Source organism: Primulina huaijiensis, chromosome 18, assembly GCF_012295235.1.
Source record: "Primulina huaijiensis isolate GDHJ02 chromosome 18, ASM1229523v2, whole genome shotgun sequence".
Lineage (NCBI taxonomy): Eukaryota > Viridiplantae > Streptophyta > Magnoliopsida > Lamiales > Gesneriaceae > Primulina > Primulina huaijiensis.
Genome location: NC_133323.1, coordinates 4890274 through 4913974, shown reverse-complemented (window position 1 = coordinate 4913974; position 23701 = coordinate 4890274). Strand labels below are relative to the sequence as shown.

Sequence of the window (23701 nt, the reverse complement as noted above, 5' to 3'; positions counted from 1 at the left end):
TAATTTTTGTGGCTAACATTACGAAAGAAAAATGATTGAATCTCCTCAATAAAGATACCATAGGTTGACGATTCTTCGATGCTGAAGTCATTGCTTGGACGGAATGGAAAGAATCCGAGAAAACAAATACATTATCAAAACGTGTATGGATAGCTAGAAGAAAGCCATAGAATACAACAAGAAGCTCGTCAGATAATACAGAACGTGGATGTCGAATACCCTAGCCGACGCAACGTGCAGATATCCAGAATGATCCCGAATTACGACGTCGGCACTAAAACGACCATTCGTCTCGTCAAACCCCGCATCAACATATAGCCAGAATACCTCAGGAGGGGGCTTGGACCATTTCAATTCCGGAATAGGATGTACATTTTCGAGAAAATATGCAAACTGTCTAGTCTAGGAAAAACTCAATTAAATTTAATCGGCATTCGAATTCTAGTTTGGTCATTTTTCCAACGATAAATCTCTTTCTAGGTTGCCCACGCCAACTAGCAAATAATTCAAAATCGTAACTCGAAAGAAAAGCCCTCAACTCAAGATCGTAATCCATAAAAAGTCCTCTTACGACAATTTTTTTCAAGTAAGGCCAAAACATTGTATCCTTCAAAGTTTTTGAAAACATGCAATCTTTCTTTAATGAATTAAATCAGATATCGAAGATGAAGTTTGTACTTAAATTTTTCTTTTTAAATTATTTTTTTACAAACAAGCATATCTCCACACGCATAGAATTTGAAAGTCTAAAGATATTAAAATAAGGCTTTAATTTTCAAACATTTTAACTTGTATATTCAACAAAACTTAACGTGGAAAATAGTGCAAAATCTCAGTTTGTTTATTTTTCAAACATCTCAACTTGTATATTCAACCAAGCCTATCTTTTTAAAATATTGTAATGTAATTCTACGCTGCCAATCACAAATTCCAGTCATTAAAGAGTCAACAAGTGTACCTTCCATTCCACTTCACAATCTTTCTTTTAAGATATGATGGCAATATTATATTTCATCAAATTATCAATTAACACAAAAACTCTTGCAAAAAAAATATTATTTTCTATTATAAATATAAGTAATAAATACTGAACCATCTCACGAATAAAGATACATGAGACTGTATCATAAGAGACCTACTCATGAAATAAATAGTGTGTGTTTTTGTTGAAGGAAACTTAATTTTGCAGCAAAAACAACACGTCGAAGTAATCAATCTCGAGTTGTGGCACCATCGGAAATGTAACCATTATTTTAAACTGAGTTTGGGGTATAATCGATGGGTGTGGGACAAAATTTGTAGTATATTCAAGCAAAATTCTGGGGAAGTGGGTGGTGTGGATTATAATATGTCATTAGGCACGGGGCGCGGGACTTCGGGTTTGTTGTTTGCCCGTGATATCATGTCACGTGCAAAAGTAAAATTGTTCCTTGGAAAAAATTAAAATTGGTATTTATGGGACTATTTTGCACCGAAAACTCCGATCCCGTTCCCAATAATTGATTTCATATTTTTTATATAATATGGTTCCAATGTATATATTATTTAGAAGAAAATAAATTAAATAGAAACAGCTGAGAAAAGAAGGCATGTCTCTATTTTTGTTCCTGGGTATACTTGATTGTTTCTAAGTTGCACAATATATGAACTGATATAATATATAAATCTTTAGGTAAAGAAAATCGACGAACAGTACGGTGAAGAAAACAGTAGATGAAGGCTTAAAATAAATCAAATCGAGACATGTATGAAATACAGTGTCCATAAAACAGATTCGTCCCCACCGGTATGTGTTTCGAGGATTTACTCGGACGTCTGTTTCCCATAATACAAAGGAGCAACTAGCAGTAACCTAGTACGAGGTATCACTACGACGAACTACTTAATTTTATCACGAGGGCAGAGGAACAACAGCCGGAGGAATGAGCAGCAGTCGAGACAAAAATAAGAGTGTTGAAGGAATGAGACTGCAGTAGAGTTGTGTGTCAGGTGAACCTCGGTCGGAAATTTTTGTCTGATAAGTCCGACATTTGACGCACCCAGGTCGCTCTCGTACGCTTGCACACAAGTCAAGCCTTTTTCCATTGCAAATCGAGCCCATGATATGCACCCCCTGCGCCTACGTGTGCGAGAAAGAGCTTTTTGACCTATCTTTTCACATATTCACAAAGTGTAACTTAATATAAACCTACCAATGACATGATTATTTTACTATGTGGGATATTTCCCACTTACCATCTACTAGACCTTATTTGTCCAATTTCTCATTGAAAAAAAACAAACCCAATGGTAACAATCTTTTTCTCAAATTTTTTTTATTTTTATTTTTATTTTTAAAAAACGTCAAGTTGAACTACACTTTCAAAAATTAAAAATTTCAACGATTGTAATTTAGATCCCAAAAAAAAAATAAAAATCGTGAGGGTGACTTGACCATAAAATCATCCTCGTGGACACGCATCGACACACACATTTGTCATTATTTGTTGGTGTGTTGGGGCACACCAGTGAATGAATCTCATTATCTCTTTCTAAATAAATATCATATGATAAAGTAGAGGAATCCTCGCAAGGAAACCTTGCTGCCTTTTGGACCGTCATTTTCCACAAATTTAGTAATTACCAAAATACAAAGCAAAGGTCCCTAATCTTTACGTTTTTTCATTATTTTTTATTTTAAAAATATTAATTTTCATTATAGGTATGAATCGGATCGACTTATCTCATGAATATAGATCCATAAAACCGTCTCATAAAAAACTTACTCTTCATCTTAATATTAATAATTTCCGTTGGTTGAAATTATCGGAGTCAAACCTCTCCCATAATAGATTCCATCTGATTTTCATGCCGTCAACTAAACTGCTTGAAATGGTGAGGGTACAACATGTATTATATACCAATGTATTTAATTTAATACAATAAAGATTATGCGCAGCAGGCTTGCACAGACAACAATATTACGTGACATCTATGACAAAAATCAACAATAGAATAAGCTTTTGGTACAAGTATTTCTTATTGTTAATATTTTTTTGATCATAAAACTGTAATTGCTATTATTCTATGTGTATTAGATAAATTTTTTGGTTGACACAATAGTTTACAAATCATTCTAGTCAAAAAACCGCGTTGAAAATTATGTGTGACGAGGCTTGTATGAGAAAATATTAGTAAGAAAAATCAAACTCATGATAATTGTTCAAACGTTCACCTACTCTTTAATCCGAAGTCCGAACACGCCACCGAGAGACAAGTATTTCTTATTTCTTATTCGAATGAAGTGGCCGACATAATGAACAGCAGAAAAAAGTAAATAAATAATATATCGTGACCTGATTTACCAGACAAGCTCACTTGCGTGATTTTATGAAATTTTGCAAGTTTTTGCCGAAACTTGATAGATGATAGTGTACTTGAATAAAAAATTTTAAATGTAATTTACATTTAAATTGAGAAGATGTTGAAATTGGATTAAATTTAAATCAAGGATTCAAAATGTAATTATCAATTTTATTACTAAAATTAAATTGTGTTTGCAAATGTTTTTAAAAAAATTACCTTTGTAAAAAAACCTTTCCATCTCCCCACTTTGTCACGTTGATGGTAGATAAAAGTGTTACTCTATGTCTCCCAAATATGTACAATGTATTTTATTTTATTTTTAGCCTCAAATATACAGTTCAATTTATATATTTAGTAGTATTTTTTTTTATATTTTTTCCCTCATATATCAAGTCTTGGAAATACGTGCAACCACTTCTTGAGTGAATTAAATAAAGATAAAATAAGAAATTCGTTAGTAAAATGATATTTTAATATATGTGAAAAGTACGTAAGGCTCTATAAATAATATTTTTTTTATTAATAATAAAGAAAAAAAAATTTAAAATAGAAATTCGGTTAAACCAAAAAATCAAAAATATTTCATTTTAATTGAATCGATCCGTGAAATTCGGTTTGGCTTTCGGCTATGATTTTTTTTTGGTAAAATTCGGTCCAGCTAACTAAATAAATAATAAATATAAAATAATATCCCCTCAAACTCATGATCTATTGCTAGAAGTATCGAGAATTCGGTAAACAAGAAAAGAAATTACGAAGCATAGTAAGCCTTGATAAATATAAAATAATATCCCCTCAAACTCATTCTCTGTTGCTATAATTATTTAGAATTCAATTCGCTAAACAAGAAAATAAATCACGAAGCATACATAGTAAGTCTTGATAGAAAATATCAATAATATGTACTAAAGATATTAATTCTCGTTTTTAAACACTATCTAGTGTGATTATTTATTCAACTTTGTTCTAACTAATCATCCGATTCTAACAAATTGTATCAGAGATATATTAATTTTTGTTTCTGAACACTATCTAGATAATGGTCTCATTCAGTAAAATCCACGTATTTTCTGAAGAGGATTTTGATGGTTAGAAAATGAGAATGCAATCTCACTTAACTGCACAAGAAGACTATACGTGGTACATCATTACTGATAATGACTATAATGAAGGCTAATACAAATGTTGCAGTTACTAATGGTGAACCTCAGATGATTGAGAAGCCCAAATCTGAATGGAGAAGTGGGGATAAAAAAAAAACTTGGACAATGTGGCTAAAGACATAGTGTATAAAACTTTGGACAAAAACAAATTCAATAAGTTCAAGATGTGAAAAATCTGTCAAAGAATTATGAGAGAAACTAATTAAAGTTTATGAAAACAATGATCAAACTAAAGAGAATAAATTATTTGTCACAATACAGAAGTTTGATATAATCAAGATGAAGTTTGGATAGTCAATGTCATACTTTGATGAAAGATTAAATAGCATTTTGATTGAATTAACTGCTCTTATAAACGTACACAACAATCAAGAAGTTGTATTAAAGGTGGTGAAAGGAATTCTAAGGGAATGAGATGTTAAAACCATAACAATGCGAGAATCTAAAGATATAAGAAAACCGAAACTACATGATCTGTTTCGCAGACCTCAAGACTTACGAGTTTGAATTAGAATTAAGAGATGATGAACAATCTGCCACCCAACTGACAAAAGCTTTGGCTGCTACAACAATTGAGCCATCAGTTTCCAAGAACAAATCAGCTGAGCAGTTGAGCAATAATGTCTTGTCACTGTTTGTGAAGAATTTTGGCAAATTTTTGAGAAAAATAAAAGAACTTTCAAAGCTCTTATAGAAAATCACATCACAAAAGAGAAATGAAGACAATTCATATTTCAATTATGGAAATATTGGTCATTTCATACCTAACTAACCAAAGCCCAAGAAAGGTGATAGTGGACCAACTGATAATGACAAGAGGTCTTTTGACAAGAGGTCTTTTGACAAGAAGAAAAGATTCAAATATGACAAGAGATCATTCAAAATAAGCATGATCAGAAAGCTTTGGTGGCCGAAGACAGTAAGATCAAGTGGGAGATTCATATTCAGATTTATCTAAGTCAGATAATTCAATTAGTGGGAGTGATGAAGAAGAATTTCAATGCCCCATGATTGATGTGGAACAAGATTCTACTAGTGAAGAGGTATTCTATTTTAGCTCCACTGATTTTACACAACATTATTTAATCAGAACGTTACATGATATGGTAAATTAGCACAAAATAATTTTCAATCATTCAAGAAAGTCAAGGCTGAGCAATCAGTTCTGCATGACTATAATATTGAGCCTAACTAGGAACAATCAGGTGAAATGCTGAGTCTCGAAGGAGAAATTGTAAAGATTCTGAAAATAAGAAACTAACTGAATTGGTCAAGCTCTGGAACAAGTCATCAATCAGTATATTGGAATTCAAGAGTTGCAAAAATCATCAGGAGACGAGACTGGTCTCGGTTTCAATAACAATGAAAGCACTCCAGAGCCAAGTACCAAAACGAACTAAATATGTGCAAAAAGAAATACATACACTATGTTAAGCCCATTACATTATGAACATCAAGAGCCTATCCATCAATTTTAAAAGCCTGTTGAACATACTAACAAAAGCAAAATGTTTGGTATTGGTTGTGCTAACTTGAGAATACTAATTTCAAGCTTAACTGCTATGATAACATATTTATTTTAACAAGATATAACTCTGAGAATTGTAAGTCCTACCGATACTACAACTGCAAGCCAGTTCATGAGAGATAAAGACTGAACAATGAAGATAGAAAAGGTAAAAAACATGTTATATTTAATTCACACAGAGCATTGCATACACATGTGTTTGCACAACCCTTTCAGAACAAACAAGGAGGTTAGTCTGTCAAATTGATCCAAGTATGGGTTTCTGAGGGACTAATCCCGTTAGGAACCAAATAAGATTAGGGACCTGTTTAATTTTACTTGTGATTGTAGATTAAAAGAGAATAATCACTAAATTAATCACTTTGGTACTTGAACAGTAGATGTTCAAGGCACATGACTGGTAAAGCCAACTTCTAACCCAACCGATCAAATACAAAGATCCCAGAATCACTTTTGGTGACAATGTAAAGGGTAAACCGTGGGTAATGATAAAATTACTCATGAAAACATTACCATTAATGATAGGTTATTTGTTGAAGATTTGTGCTACAATCTAATTAGTATCACTAAACTCTGTGATAATAATTATTTAGTTGAATTTCGTAAGAATACCTGTTTGATTAAGGATGCCAACAATCAAACCCTACTGTCAGGGAATATAAATGACAATACCTATAAGATTGACTGGAGTAGTAACTATTTAGCATCACTGACATGCTTTGTGACAGTTAATCATGATAAGCAGAAATTATTGTATAGAAGGCTGAATCACCTTAATTTATATCTATCAACAACTTGCATAAGCTGAGTTTGTTTGATGACTTGCCCGAATTAAAATTTGTCAAGAATCATGTGTTGGATAGGTAAGTATGTGAGATATAGTTTTAAAAACAAATGTAACAAACTAATAACTATATGTTTAGAACTCTTGCATATTAATTTATTTGTCCAATTCTTGTAATGAACTTAGTGATAATGAAATATACTTTTGTAATTATTGACGATTTTCTCGATTTACTTGAATTATATTTTAAAGTTATAATCAACTGATTAAATTTCTTAAATGTATTCAAAATGAGAAATCAAGTTCAGCAATCAAGATCAAGATTGATTGAGGAATTGAATTTCCTAATAAAACTTTTGAGTCCTATCTGCCATAACAGAGAATTCATGACTGTCCGATCTTCTGAATATTGAATAAAATAGAGTAGCCGAAAGAATGAAAAAAAAAATTTGATTTAGAAAAATAAAATACTAACACCTACGTGGCAATTTGAATCCTTGGCTTTTACAATTGGGCCCCATTCCAACGTTCACCGCACGAGTGGGAGTGGGCCTCGAATATTTGACTTTGGCACATTTAGGTTGCGTTCACTTTAAACATGAGACGTGTTCAATAAATTATGGGGTTTGGTTTTTCATTGAAATAGACCAATTTCTTATACATATATATATATATATACATGAAATAGATATGATCGTAATATTATTTATTTACAAGAGAATAATAGATTTATTCTTTTATATATCACAAAAACTTATGTGAAACAGTCTAGTGAATCAATTTTTTGAGAAAAATTATTATTTTTTATGATAACAATATTACTTTTCACTATAAATATGAACTGAATCTACCCGTTTCACATGTATAAATATGTGAAATCGTCTCACAAGATATCTATTATATATATTTATTTTTTTTATGAGTGGATGAATATTATATACAAGTTTGGAGTTGTTAACACGGCAACTTCACTTGTGCCATTTGTTTTATTTTTTAAATGCTTATTATTATTTATTATGTTTTTTTTCTCAGTAAAGACAACTTTTTCGTCGCCCGTGCGGTGCTCAAATTGATACAAATAGCCATCATTTTTGTACTATTATGATACAATAATTTACGTACATTTATGAATATGTATATATCTAACATGTGGCTCCCAACCCCAAAGTTTGATGCTGGGAAATTCGAATCCCATTGGAAGTCAATAAAATTGTTCTGCTGCTGGGAATAAATTTATGCATAAATTTTAATTTTTTTTTCTCTCTTTCAAAATATCTGAAATAAACCAAACCTATTATGTGTCTAGATTCATATGTTTTTAAAATTAAATAAATATAGTCGTTTAATTTGTAAGAAATTTATTTTTGACATATTTTGCTTCTAAAGTTCACTTTTAAAAATATGTATATGGATAGTTTTAATATGCTGCAGACTCAACATGCACACTTATGTGAATACCGATGGAGTGTGTTACATGTCCCGTATTGAAATATTAAACTAATAAATAGTGTCTTATAAACTCAAGATATTACACCACCCAATAAACAAGTTTTTTGGGATGGAATACCTCTTGGATTTATAATCTAACAAAGTGACACTCATCTATTGGATTTACAATTATTTTTTTTTTATTGAATATCAGTTCATCGATCTCACGTGAATATGGTACATATCAAAATATATTACTTGTAAGTCGTTGGTTGCATTAGACGTAAGAGATGTGACACGTTCATATAGCACAGCGATATATTGGAAAAAGACGTGCGTCGTGATAATCACGCTTTTGCGTTTCTTTTCAAAATCTTGGTTCAATCTTTCTCTGGTTTGAAATCGGAACTACCATTAATTGAAATTTAAAACGTGTATTTGGACCCACCCTCTTTTTTCCATTAACTTTTGACATTTGCAACACAACTAATCATCATCACACCACCCCCTTTCATGTGTCCATAATTACCTCTGATTAATCTTGGAATTTTTCTGGGAAAAAATGAACCTAGCTGGATAATCTAAATTTAGAGTAACTAGAATAGAAATCTAGTTACATAAAATAATTCCGAAGGAGATCGCATGATAAATTGAAATATAAAGATAAAAATACAAAATTATTAACTTCAAATATCGTAAAATTTGAGTCAAGCTAATGACGACACAATGATATTGAATCTCATCTTTCACACCAAACAATGTCGGAAAAAATGGACTTTGAGATATATATCCGAGCCTATATAACAAAAGGCCGAGCCATGTGTTGGGCCACTTGGGCTGTAGAGTTGAGATGTCCAATTTTTTTTAATTATTTTTTATGTATTAGTTTTGGGTCACTTTGAGATTAGCTCAGGTGACCTAAAACAAATTAATAAAAACCCACACGATGAACCTGAAATTTGAACATAGATAATGTAAAAATGATTTTCTTCTTCTTCCCGCCATTTGCAACAATATTTTCGTTGAAAAATGTTCTTCCATGAGCCAAATGAAAGCCATTCACGTCAAATATGTGTACTTTCTACTCCAAGATCACAAAATGGTTGCTAGTTCGGCTTATGGACCTCTTTATGATATGCGTGGATGGAAAAACTCTAAAAAAATTCTCCATGACAATGCCGCAAACCGCCGCCCGTAACCCCATTAGATTCACGCCGACGACCACCATGGGTTCAGAGTAGTACCTGTGTTCGATGAGGTCTGAAGCGAAAATTTCAAAATGTGTTCTCTTATTGCTATAAATAATGTTAAAATTCAGTTAACAAATAATAAATACAATAAATACATAAAAAATAATATATTACATAAAAAACAAGCCAATAAATATTTGAATTAATTACATAAATAATAATTGTCTAACTATTTTAGAGGAAAAAATATATATCAAATTTATATAATTTAGTTTTCAGATAATTTCTTTGTCAATTAATAAGATTGCTAGCTCATTTAGTCTATTGTGTAATATTATTGATCGAAGATAAGTGTTTATTAACTTCAACTTCAATTAGCTTCTTTTTACTTATGCAACTGTTATTACGCTAGTTAACAAAATCTTATAGGTAATATTAGTATTTGAGAATAAATCATTCAATTTTGCTAAACACTGTAGAATCTAAAAAAATTGTTGAAGTTCTATACAATTCTTTATCAAGCTAGTTAAAGACTAACTCGTTAACTTCTCCAAACTCAACAAATGCCCCCAAGTCTCTTGATATTATTTAAATTGTTCAAACCAAACTTGAAGAAAAGATCAAGTTTGATCAATTATAAACAAAAAAATAATCAGATTATTCTTCTTTTTATTTAATATTAGGCAAAAAAAAATTATTTCAACAGATCATCAACTCAAAATATATATGTTGGACATCCTCAAAGACAAAACCGTGAGACGATGGCCTCCTTAACCTCGTAAAAAGTCCGGCCCTGCATGGGTTGCAACCCAAACATAGACAACTCTAATAGCTTGGGTATATTTACTTACAATCATGGTCCCACCACTTTATATATCCAATGCATTCATAGCTAATGGGCCACCCCTAAAATTATTTCTAATCAAATCTATGTATTTCGACAATATGATAGTCGATACTCATAATTCATGTAATCATGTCCGATACCAAAAGTTTNTTTTTTTTTTTTTTATGTTTCCACTGGGTCTCGGAATATAAGAAAATATATTGTAAATATGTATTTTTCCCTAAAATAGTTTGCAATTGAGACGTTTTTCAGTAAGAAAGTCATAATTCATTAACTAATCGTCAAATCTTGAGTTACAACATTCGTAAGAAGAACGGAATACAAAAAATGTCATCGACTTTTTTTTAAAATAAATTTGTACAAGAAAAGTTCATAATTATCGTTATAAGTATTTGCAAATACTATCTTAATCCGGATTCTTGTGTGGCGGCCTTGTAATATAACGTGCCGACATGTTAGAATCTAGCCGCATTCTTCAAGCTTGTCTTTCATGTTAGTTGTTAACCCGTTATTATCATTATATTATTTCGGTAAATAATGATAAATCTTTAAGATAAGCGAGGGATTAATTATAGGACCTGAATATAAATACAAATTTGGTGACCATATATGCCTTTAATTAATAATATAATCCACAGAATTAACTATTAATGGAGTGGGTCTAGGGAGTCATTATAATTTATTATGTATTTCCATTGGTTAATTATTGGGAAAATTGCCTTTTAAAGTTGCTTATGTTTGGCCTCTTGCGATTTGGTCCATTATATTGTCAAATTACAATTTTTGTGTGGTATGTTTACTTTTTTTGGCAAATTTTAGTCCAATTTTTGGTTGGAAAAACACATATTCTAACTAATATAGACAATTATTGAACCCAACAAATACAATAAAAATTTGCACAAACATGTAAGTAAAATTCTAAAATTTGAGATCGGGCTTTTAGCCCAGTGGGGATCTCACCCTATCATTACAATTATGTTAGCCCAATAACTATTTTCCCTGAAGCTTAGCCCAATAACTATTTTACAACTGCACACCATGAACAATTATGACAAGAGACCCCGCGCTGAAACCGCCGCAGTGGATCTTGAATCCGGCGAAGTGCGATGAAGTTAAATTTTCTGGGCTTGTTAGTAATCAAATGTACATTCCAAGTGCTGAAATTGATGGGCTAAGCTGAAGTTTCTAAACATGAACCGATACTTACTCTGGATGGTGGAGCAAATGGGATGAGTGACCTTCTCCACTTAAGCGGTGGAGCTGCTTCAAATTTAAAGCCTGGTGGATTCTTTGCATTTGAGGTATTCGCACTGTCCTTCCTGATTCATAAAGATTCTTGAAGTCTGAAGAGAGTGTGTTTTAACGCTTAACGCTAACTTCTTGATGGTATGCTGCTCCCTTTTTTGGTTCATTTGGTGCAGACGAATGGGGATATGCAGAGTGAATTTCTTCAGGATTACATTAACAGTAACATTGAGATGGAAGGAAGTTTTTTGTAGGTTAAAAATTTTATCTGATTTTGCTGGCATTAAAAGATTTGTGACTGGGTACAGAGCAAGATGAGTTATGCAAGTGCAAGTTCGGTTCAACATTTGCAAAATTTTTGGGCTTGCTCCACATTTGTTAAGATAAAAGTTGATGTCCTTTTCATGGTTTACAAATTTTGATAAAATGAGCGACGCATTTTACATTTAGGCCAAATTCCGGACAAAAATTCATTATTTCTTTCATTATGTGTTGCAGACATGCTTAAATGTTTAAAACGACCAATAAATTCACGTCTCAATGGTTAAATGTGTGTACAAACTTGTCTGATCGGTTCTTTTTCTGCAGTCTAGTCCTTGAGCTCATATGTGTTTTTTCGTATGAAATGCGGTACAACATTGAAAATCTGAAATAAATATACGATATTTCAGAACTAAATGTTTTAGATTTGAGACTCATATATGATTTTTGATTACCCAAACATGTACAACAAAATTTGATATTAATGACACGTTTTTTAGGATAAAAAATTAGTACAAAACCTGGGAACTAAATATTTAGATGTGACACTAATATATGATTTTTGAGTACTCAAACATGTATAATAAATTTTGATATTAATAAATTGTTTTTTTCTCATGAAAATTGGTATAAAACATTAAATATGTGATGCTAATATATGATATTTCGGTATAAACTCTTTAAGGTCGAGTACTAATATATGATATTTGAGTACACAAAAAAGTATAGTAAGTATTGATATCAACGTAGTTGTTTTAATTTTATACTCAAAATTTTATTTTTTGTTATAAATCTTAATCAATTTGTTTAACAATACATATATATGTTGCATATTTTCAATGTTTTGTACTAAATTTCATCTAAAAATTAATTGTGGATTCAGGGAGTGCAGAAACATTTTTTTTAAGTGAATGAGTGATTGCATAGAATGTTTCGGTTTGACAGAGATTAAACATGCGTTTAACAATGGTGTTGGAGATTTAAAAGCTAGTCTCCCAACTGTTTAAACTAGGAAGTGAATGCCAGCAAACCACATCAGTTTCGCCATGGCAACAGGTCTGAAAAGATAACTGATCATGTTTACATGAAACGAAGCTAGGCCGATGGATGTTCGGGGTCCAAGTCGTGATTATTTCGAGAAAGTAGAACCGCGAGAGTTAGCAAGACCATTGTCTTGGTACACGCAAGAAACATTATTTTGGAGGCATTGTCCAGCTTAGAATTATATTCAATACTTTCACAATGCAAATTAAGCTCTTCCTGTTACTCCTTTCAATAGATACATATACATCTATAGATTACTCAAGAGATTGATGCTTATGAATATTCTACTGTCACTTTGTTATTTGTTTGGTTCAAGTGTTGGAAGTCAAAAGTAAGACCTGATGCTAATCTCATTATCACGTTGATGAGAGACGCTACTTTTCACATGAGTAATATCAATGTTGATAGTGTTAATGTGACAAAACATGAGTCATTATAGTAATATATTTCTGGTAGTGGTAGTCGAACTTAACCCTCATTATTAGTCGCTTCGAAGGAAGCCTAAGAACCAAATCCTAATTATCCAGTTAATAAAGTAGATTCAGAGGCGAAATAGAATGAATTTTATTGTGATTGATTTGTTAATTAGGCTTTCCTTTGAAGCCATCAGCTAAAATGGATGGGCCTCCAATGAGCAAGACTATCGACTTATTATCAGTTGACTTTTGCAAAATACCTAAAAATGTCTTCGAAATTCTCTCTTTTAATATTCACATATCAATCTTTGCTAATAATTACCATCCATAAATTGTATTTCCCTATATTTAATACTTGGGTTTTTCTAAAATAGTTAATGGCAACTTTGAGGGGAAACTGTACACTAAACTTTTGATTCCTAAGCAATTTCTAATTACCAAAATTTGTGAGCATCGAATTTGGCATACGAGCATTTTCAGAAGCAACCATTTTCTTGGAAGTTCATACATTAGCAAAATAAGCTTTAAAAACAGAATCAGAACATCATAGAAAGAACAGACTAAGCGAAAAACAAAACAATTCCTCTCTGCAAAACATAAATCTTAATTTCTTCATATACTTCTATCATTTATGGAGCTAAACGATATTGTAGGATGGGAATAAGGCGCTCAAGTAAAGGTCTCGTCGTACGAAGAAAGTGCTGAGGCAAAAGTCGTGTTGTTCAAAGCGTCGGAGCCAGATGAGTCGTATGTGTTTGTATCAGTAACTAGAGGATTCGGCCGAGGGTGGTTACCCTTCTTCAAGCCCATAACGTCAGTGATTAAGCCAGGTTTCTCTATTTTAATGTCATCAACATCATTATCACCAGTAAGCATGGAGACAACATTTGACATCACGGATCGAAGTTTTGGATTGTCTTGCACGCAGATTAGGCCAATCTTCAAGAATCTACACGCTTGTTCTTCATCGAATCGTCCATCCAGCAATGGGTCTATCAATTTTGCCAGCTCCCTTCTCTGGTAAAGTTTCCATGCCTGCAATGTACTTTAGTATACAAGGCAACAAAGGCCAACAAGAGGAGAAGAACCCAAAAACTAGTGTATTAGGCAGATAGTTTCTAAGTTTATTAGCCACTCCCCAATTTCTCAAGTTGCCGATATGCAATATAGAATTATCGAAATCTTCAGCAACCAACGCCCAAAATCGCTCGCTCTTGAAGATTTTCACTAGAACATAAATGCGCATCACATTATCCTCCGAAAGTGCTAGCTAGTCTATTATGTTGGGGAGTATAGATAATGTGGGACTTGTAACGTAGTAATCCAGATGTACGGAGGAAAATGGCAATAAGTTTTATCATAAGGATCGTTAGATTCAATCCAAAAATAAGATACTGCAGAAAAAGCAAGTAATTGTAGTTGATTTCTCCTAAACTTCTCACCATTTCGAGGATATGACGTTCATCTGGGGGCAATAGCATATTTGTGTTGCATCGCCCAGTGACTATTTCGATAAGCAGAACACCATAACTGTAAATATCCGACCTTCGTGTCACCTGGCCTCTTATGGCATATTCTGGTGCTAAATAACCTCTGCAAACAAAAAGTTGAGAGGTGAAGAAAATGAAGTCCAGCATTCCTATATTTTTGAAATCTACTAGGAACCAATGAGTAATGTTACAAGAATAAAAAAGAAGTAAAAGGGTAAAAAGATAAAGCTTCAAGCTCTGAATGGAAAATCAGACTTCACAACTTACATGGTTCCTGCCACACGGGTACTAACGTGAGTTGTGTTCGCAGGGATGAGCTTTGCAAGGCCAAAATCTGCAATTTTAGGGGTCAAATCTTTCCCAAGAAGAATATTGCTCGCTTTGATATCTCGGTGGACAATATGGGGTGTCACAACCTCGTGCAGAAAGGCTAGTCCTCGTGCCACTCCAATGCAAATTTTAACCCGAGATGCCCAGCTAAAATGTATAGTTTTGCTGCCATATCCACCTGGAGCAGGAGTACGTAAAGTTTATCGGACCATCTCTTCAAAATATAGCAAAACAAAGACACTACCTAGAAATAAAGAGAGAAATATATTTAAAACAACGCACCAAGAAATGTGTGTGCTAGACTGTTGTTTTCAAGATACTCGTAAACAAGAATTCTTTGGTCGCCTTCCACACAACAGCCATAAAGCTTTACTAAATTTTCATGCTCTATATCCCAAATGGCTTGAATCTCATTCAAGAACTCTCTTTTTCCTTGCCTCGACTCGGACGACATAACCTTTATCGCTCCCATCTTCCCCTTCTCAAATTGTCCCTACTTTTATATTCGTTATTAAATATCGCAATGAACTCAAATTGTAAACATAGCTACACAATGGAAAATACTTTGTTTTACCTTATAAACGCATCCAAATCCCCCCTCCCCGATTTTATTCGCACTACTAAAATCATCGGTCGCCATCCTCAGCGCCTCATACGAGTAGGCGTTAACCTTGTGGACTCCTGGGAACTCTGCAAAATAAGTTCATATTTCGTCAAAATCATCAAAATTAGTGCACCAATCAAAGTCGTTCGCATGATCTAAACTTTACCATCATCAAACTCATCCCCATGTCTAGTTCCCGAAGCCTTTCTTCCACGACATAAGCAAGAAAAGCAGGCCATAACTATAATATCAGCAGGTGGCTTCTCCCAACAGAGCCAAGTACTTCATTCACAAGGAAAAGAAACACAATTAAGGATCATAATTCATAGGAAAACACTACATAATAATTCACCTGATATTTTTTTTGGCAGACAAGAAGTCCGTAAATCTGTATAATTCTAGTCAACTTTTGATATCTGTCCAATTGAATAATTCTTCGATCATCGTACATTCTTTGTTTATCTCTCAAGTAATTATGAACCAAAATTCGTTTAAAAGATTCTCAAGAATAAAAAACACTCAGGCATGAAATGACAACGGATCGTTAGATTGGCATCCAACTTCATTCTTACTTCTAGTTTCTCAAATAAAGATACAAATAAAAGCATAATTTTAACCAAAACAAAAGCAAAATGACCAGTCAAGCATGCTTTAGTAATCAAAACTAAGAGTTAAACGAAGTGAAGAGGAAAAACCCTTTTTTGGAAAGAAGCTAACAAATTGGTGTAAAGTTAAACGAAACACAGGCCACCAGTTGAGGAAATCCACCTGAACCCAGAAACCCAAGCAGGGAATCTCTTGAACGGCAAAGATAAAGCGGAGACTTCAGATCAAGCAAATCTTAATTGCTGGGAAACATATCAATAATCTCTGTAGTAATGACGCCGGGCTAAATCCTCAATCTCGATATTAAATAGTGATTTTCTTCAAAAGTTGGTCGTGGTTCATGAATGATATGTGAAAAATCTTGAAATTTTCATACTGGGACACAATTTTAAACAAAGTTATATATGGGTCATCATGAATGAAATCGAAAAGCTAGCTAATGACCAATTGAAAGTTTTGCAAAGGGGAGTTGACTTGAGCGCCGTAGGAGTCAAGCATGAGTCGTAGGACAATTTATTTCTAGCAACCAACTTTTTGCCTATCGTATATACGTTTCACACAAATTCACCAACTCGATTCGATTCATTTACACTCGTATCTAACTTACTCAAGGTTTATGACATTTTACCTAAAGTGGTGACATCAAATTTGATTTTCAGAAACATTCAAGATTCAATCGACAGAACTGTTAATAAAAATTATCTTCGTTCATAGTCATAGTTATTGTTAATAAAATTTTACAGTTTAAATAAGTAAAATCGTATATATGATACGTCTCTCTCTATAGAAATGTTTCCATCTTCAAAATATGATAATATTTGAACTCTATTTTGTATTATCTACCATTTATCAACATATGAAAATTTTCATAAAGTGAAGTGCATACAAAAAAAAGAGTGTAAATAACAATACTCAAATGTATCACATAAAGTGGTGTCATTAAATCTCGTTTTCAGAAACATTCCAGATTCAAACTGACAAACATTGTTTAGTAAAAATTATTTTTGTTCGTAGTAATAGTTATTGTTAATAAAATTTTACAATTTAATAAGCAAAGTCTTGTATGTATGATGTCTATCATTATAGAAATATATACAGTTTCAAAGACCAACTATTTAAACTCTATTTTGTGTTATCTACATTTTATCAATGTATAAAAAAATACATACAATTTCAAAAACTAATGATATTTGCGCTCTATTTTGTATTATCTATATAAAATATTTAAAATTTGTTGACAAAGTGGAATGAAAAAAAACTTAGTGCAACTCAGCTTCAGATTCAATAAAGAGAGGTCCTATCATTACTGAATGTAAATTAGTAAAAAATACGCACGCGTTGCATGTGTTATTATTATTTTTAATTTCATCAAATAATACTAAATAATTAACAAGAAATTATTTTCAATTTAGAAGAATTGTTCGATTTAAAAAGGAAGTTTTGTTTATATTTTTTTCTATATAAAATATGAAATATTGAGGAGGTTTTTAATAAGGTAAGAAATGTAATAATATAATTAAATATTTTAGTGTCTTCTACGATAGTTACTCTATGAGTCTCACAATTAATAATATAGTATATAAACATAGATATATAGTATATATAGATAATATCCTTTGGTTGTTGCGAGAGCTCTAATCTTAATTTATCCTGTTGTTTCCATCTTGTTGCCCGGCGCTATCGCCTTTGGTAGATGCAGCGCGGAGTACAATTCATTTGCAAAAACAGATTATCTTGGAAGTTCATACATTAGCAAGTAGCAACATAAGCTTTGATCAGAACCAGAACATCATAGCCAACAAGAGAACAAAATCTATATATATTTTCAGATAAAAAAAAAAAAAGAATTTCTCTCCCCGAAACACACGACTCTTTTCTTCATATACTTCTATCAAATGCTGAAGTAAACAACATTGTAGCACGCGAAGAAGGCGCATAATTAAAAGTCGCATATCGTGCGAGGAAAGCCGTGAGGTGAAAGGTGTGTTGTTCAAAGCTTCACTGCGGAGGAGTTGCAAGTGTTTGTATCATTGACTAGATGCTTCGGTCGAGGGTGGTTTCTCTTTTTCAAACCCGTGACTCCAATCTTCAGTGATTAAGCCCGGTTTCTCTATTTTAATATCATCGATATTTTTCTCACCAGTAAGCATACAGACAACATTTGACATCACCGGTCGAAGGTCTGGATTTTCTTGCGTGCAGATTAAGCCAATCTTCAAGAATCTGCAAGCTTGTTCTTCATGGAATTGGTCATTAAGCAACACATCTACCAATGTCGTCAGCTCCCTTCTCTGGTAAAGTTTCCATGCCTGCAATGTGTTTTAGTATATAAGGCAATAAAGCCCAAGAAGAGATGAACCCAAAAAATAGTGCATCAGGCGGAAGAGTTTCTCAATTTCTTGTGGTGCTGACTGATATTATCGACATCTTGAGTAGCCAATTAAATATTCAACTAATGTATCTTAATTAATCTAGCCTAGAACATAAATGTGTATCGCATTATCCTCCGAAAATACTAGGCCATTATGTGGGACTTGTAATGTATTATTAAAAATGTATGGCGTAGGATTCAATCAAAAAATGTGATACTCATGCACAGAAAAAGTAGGCCTTCGCGTCGATATATTCCTCGTAAACTTCTCACCCTTTGAAGGATATGGTGTTCATCTGGGGGTAAAAGCATACTCGTGTTGCATTTCCCAGTGACTATTTCCATAAGCAGAACACCGTAACTGTATACATCCGACCTTCGTGTCACCTGCCCTCTTACGGCGTATTCTGGTGCCAAATAACCTCTGCAACCAAAAAGTATAAGATGTGAAGAAAATGAAAGCCCAGCATTCCCAGATTTTCGAGATCATCCAATCAGTAATCACATTTTCTATAATATTGTCACGTATAGATTTTTTATTAGTGTGAATTATGATACAGTTAGAAATTTCGTATGAAATATGACAGGAAATGACTTAAAAGAATTTCTCTAGCATGACCGGTCGACTTTGGTTCATTTATTGTCATATGCATCAAGTAGAAATTGTTATTATTTGCATTAAATAGAAATAATTATGTGCACAATATGGACTCACTCGAGGCAGATGAATAGAAGGCATCAGAACAAGTGGAATTATGCTAATTTAAATTTTTAAATTAGCTGAGAGTGAGATGAATATTTGTTTTTACGGATAATTATATACATAGAAAAAGATAGAGAATTCCTTAGAATGAAAAATAATAAATAAAAAAAAAGAGAAAAGTAGCACTTTATTGTTTGTATTTAGTGAATGTGATTATTATTATTTGAATAGCAGTGAATGTGATTAATTGCTGCCAATTACTTAATTGATAATAGACCAATTCACATAATGACAATTAACTAAATTGTCTTTTCAATCCTTGCCCGATTAAACAACTAAAGAAAAACGAAAGGTTGAATATTTAAAGAGATTATATGTATAATGGATGACTAAAGTCATATGTTGAAAAAGTATGAGTGAAAAACTACACCATATAATAACTTGTTCTAATATTTTTTAATGCATGATGTAGTGAAAAATATTTAAAAATAATTGATCGAAAAATGAGTTTTTCACATTTGTTCTCTCATATTTCGGAGCTATAAATAGAGAAAAATATACTATAGTTTTGAAATGTAAAATAAAATAAAATAAAGAGAACAAATTAGATAAATTTTATTATTAAATATTTTTAGATAAATTGCTAGAAAATAATTAAGTATATAACAATTTGTATACAAAAGCATACAAAAATAAGTATATACACGGAACTAGTAATAAATATAAGAGAGAAAAATGATAAGTAAAAAAAAACTGGTTGTACTTGAGTAACCATTTAGTAGAAAAGATTGATGACTAAAGTGATCAATTTCAAAATAATATGATAAATAACATATTTTTTGTAATTAATTTTAATGATATGTTTGTAAAAATTAAGAAAGATAAAAGAAATTATATCTGATGCACGACAGGAAATACAGACTTAGGAGACTTGAATAAATAAAGTGGGTCGTCTTTATTTCTTGACTCTTATTGTTTAAATAGACAAAAAATTAAAAGTATTTGGCAAACATATATGTTTATTGTATTTATATCGTTTATGACTCGATGTATAAAAAATTATGAGTCCTTTATGGGAAAAAGAATAGTCATATGGTCTTAAGTTCTACAAATTTTGTAGTCATATTTCAATTAATAAATTAATCAAATACAGAGATCATTTGATTCGAAACATGTTGTATATTGATATTACAAAAAGAAATAAAATGGTAAAAATACGAAGATTCATTAATCTGATGTGAATGGTAAATCAGATCAGACTCGACGACAAACTTACCTGGTTCCTGCCACACGGGTACTAATGTGAGTTGCGTTCGTGGGGATTAACCTTGCAAGACCGAAATCTGAAATTTTAGGTGTCAAATCTTTGTCAAGAAGAATATTGCTTGCTTTGATATCGCGGTGGACAATACGGGGTGTCACTTCCTCGTGCAGAAAGGCAAGCCCTCGTGCCACTCCAATGCAAATTTTAGCCCGAGCTTCCCAACTGAAATGTATATTTTTGCGAGAATACCCACCTGGAGCAGGAATATGTAAAGTTTAATTATTAGGCCATTTCTTTAAAAATGTAGCAAAAAAGAGTTAATTAGATTAATACAACGCACCAAGAAGCGTGTGTGCTAGGCTGTTGTTCTCAAGATACTCGTAAACTAGAATTCTTTCATCGCCTTCCACACAACAGCCGTAAAGCTTTACTAAATTTGCATGCTCTATATCCGAAACCGCATCAACCTCGTTCATGAATTCTCTTTTTCCTTGCCTCGACTCGGGCGACATAACCTTTATTGCACCCACCTTCCCGTTCCGAAGTTTTCCCTGCTCATTTATATTCGTTAGACATCACAGTTAACTCAAATTGTATGCATAAATATGTAATGGAAAAAGTAAAAAAAAAAAAAAAAACCTTCTTTTTACCAGAAAATTTCATCCTGCCGTAATACCGTAAGGTTAAATCTAAAGATAACAAAAAATGTGGACCAATGAATTTTCAACCCCATAGATTCCCTCTTATTGCGTAGGATATCATCTCTCTTTTTTACCTTATAAACGCATCCAAATCCTCCCTTCCCGATTTTATTTGCACGGCTAAAATCATTGGTAGCGATCCTCAGCTCCTCATACGAGTAGGCGTTAACCTTGTGGATTCCCGGGAACTCTGCAAATAAGTTCATATTTCGTCAGCACCAATTAAAGTTGTTGAAACAAATAATTGATAAATAAATAAATAAATAAAGAGAGTTCTGATGCATTATCTAAACTTTACCATTATCAAACTCAACCGAATGTCTAGTTCCCGAAGCCTTTCTTCTACGACATAAGCAAGAAAAGCAGGCCATAACTATAATATCAGCAGGTGGCTTCTCCCAACAGAGACAGTACTTCATTCACAAGGAAAATAAACACAAATAAGGATTATAATTCATATTCATTTGGGACATAAAATTTGAACAAATTTATTTATGGGCAGTCATGGTGAATATATTATTGAAATAGAAAAGCTTGTTCATGTTTATAAAATATGACCAATAGAAAAGTCCTTGTATAGGGAAGTTGGCGTGAGTACCGTAGGATTCAAGACTGGGCCGCTGGATAATGTGGAAAACTATGCCTCGTTGTATAGGTCTTGAAGTTCATTGCAAAATAAAATTTGATTTTTTTGCAGACGTATTATATGGAGGTACTTGGGATTGCAATGGATCGGGTCTAAACCCCTGTCCCCTAGTTGGTCTACAAGTGGGTCGGGGCGGGTTCTGGGTTTGATCAAACCCGTCCCGCACCCACCCCACCAAAATATGTTAATATATTTAAAATATGAAATATATATGTATATATATTATTACTGATATAATTATTATTTTTACACTAAATATTTAATACTTAATCTATAATTTTAGTTTATAAAATTTTGGATTGAAATTATTTTATTTTATTATTATATGTTTAATATGAAAATATATCATTATAATTTTTTTGGTTATCAATTGAATACAAGTCGATATTTTTAAATTTGTGATAATATATTTTTTCTGAATATTATTAGTATAAATTTGGACATATAAATTTTATGTTTTTTATTTTTTAAATTTTTATTGAATAAATATAAAATTATAAATTGTTGACGGGTCCAACCCGGATTGGAACCGCCAAGTTCGCGGGACGGGTCTAAATGAAGGCGGGCCAAGTCCCGGGTTTGACCAAACCCGCCCCAATTCAGAATCGTTTCAATCCCTAGAAGGTACTACCCTTATGTTTAGTATTTTATATGTTAGAATGTGTGTCTAGTAAACTAACTTATGGCTTGAGCTTTATTGATTATTATGTAAAACCAATATTTATTTTAATAATATTTTGTGTTTTTATCTAATTATGATATTTACTTTATGAGTATACACATGCAAGCTACATAGATTAAGTCTTTGAATATAAAAATGTATCATGAGGTTTGTCTCTCAAAATAAGATCATGAAACTTATTCAGAAGTGTACTATATATTCAAAACTAGATCTTAGTTGATTCATTTGTCTAAAATAAGGATAAAAATCGTCCGCGCTTGGGACTGACGTATGTGATGTAAACTTCATGTTTCATTGGTAAGACATAGAGATGTTCATTCATACTGATTGATGATCATTTGATAATACACTGAACAACTCTTCATCGAACTTCCCAAGTGGTTATCACTTATCGAGTGAAATAGTCTGCGGTTATGGTTGTACATTATTAGTCCTTCGACCCGATACAATAAAGAGGATCTACGTACTAGCATGCACTTTGACTCGTTTACCAATTCTACTTAGGGTCATCATGTGATGAGGTTGGTGTAGCTTCAAAATACGTAGAAATCGATGATTCACCGCACACCTACGGGGTGAAGATATCCTATGTGGACAGGCACCACTACCATAACATCCTTAAGAAAAGAAGCCTCAGCCATTGAGAGGTTACAGACGAAGCCCAAACGTGTTCCTGTTGAGATAGTCAAGTTCAAGGAGTTGAATTTGACGATTGTAGTTTGATAAAGATCAAACATATTGCTTGTAAAAGAGCTTATAAGTAGTTTCCATATTTGGAGATTGTGGATTTTAACATGACTGCTAATTTTGTGAAGAGAGTGCAACTGTCTATTTTAGTAAATGAGTTCCAAAATAGAAAGCTGCAAAAAAATGAGTCAATGAAACTTTTGACCTTCGAAATTTTCAATTTTCGAATCCATGAAATCTATAAACATAATATCGAATGTTATATTAGAATGCTAAATTTTTTTATCTCCTTCACACTATTAAAAAATTCGACCACCCTTGTCCCTTGAACAAGACCTCTGGTCGTTCCACTTCCTCCACCACCAA

At 32.5% G+C, this 23701-nt stretch overlaps 2 protein-coding genes across 6 annotated transcripts; both read right to left on the bottom strand.

The window, feature by feature from the left end:
* Positions 1-13694: 13694 nt before the first annotated feature.
* On the bottom strand, positions 13695-16775 carry LOC140964365 (cold-responsive protein kinase 1-like). Of its 3 annotated transcripts, none has more exons than XM_073424067.1 (7): positions 16371-16775; positions 15842-15957; positions 15646-15761; positions 15354-15564; positions 15009-15249; positions 14694-14844; positions 13695-14286 (listed from the first exon to the last, which is right to left on the bottom strand). In XM_073424067.1, the coding sequence occupies exons 2-7, from the start codon at positions 15912-15914 to the stop codon at positions 13921-13923; spliced, it is 1158 nt and encodes a 385-aa protein (XP_073280168.1). In that variant the 5' UTR covers positions 15915-15957; positions 16371-16775; the 3' UTR covers positions 13695-13920. The 3 variants fall into 3 exon arrangements, with proteins under 3 accessions (XP_073280168.1, XP_073280169.1, XP_073280170.1); XM_073424068.1 differs by having other exon boundaries at positions 15842-15960; positions 16375-16775; XM_073424069.1 differs by having other exon boundaries at positions 16444-16774.
* A 1295-nt stretch (positions 16776-18070) lies between these two features.
* On the bottom strand, positions 18071-22045 carry LOC140964366 (cold-responsive protein kinase 1-like). Of its 3 annotated transcripts, none has more exons than XM_073424072.1 (7): positions 21919-22045; positions 21619-21733; positions 21395-21510; positions 20960-21170; positions 20632-20872; positions 18926-19076; positions 18071-18590 (listed from the first exon to the last, which is right to left on the bottom strand). In XM_073424072.1, the coding sequence occupies exons 2-7, from the start codon at positions 21689-21691 to the stop codon at positions 18309-18311; spliced, it is 1074 nt and encodes a 357-aa protein (XP_073280173.1). In that variant the 5' UTR covers positions 21692-21733; positions 21919-22045; the 3' UTR covers positions 18071-18308. The 3 variants fall into 3 exon arrangements, with proteins under 3 accessions (XP_073280173.1, XP_073280172.1, XP_073280171.1); XM_073424071.1 differs by having other exon boundaries at positions 21879-22042; XM_073424070.1 differs by having other exon boundaries at positions 21619-22043.
* Positions 22046-23701: the final 1656 nt, after the last annotated feature.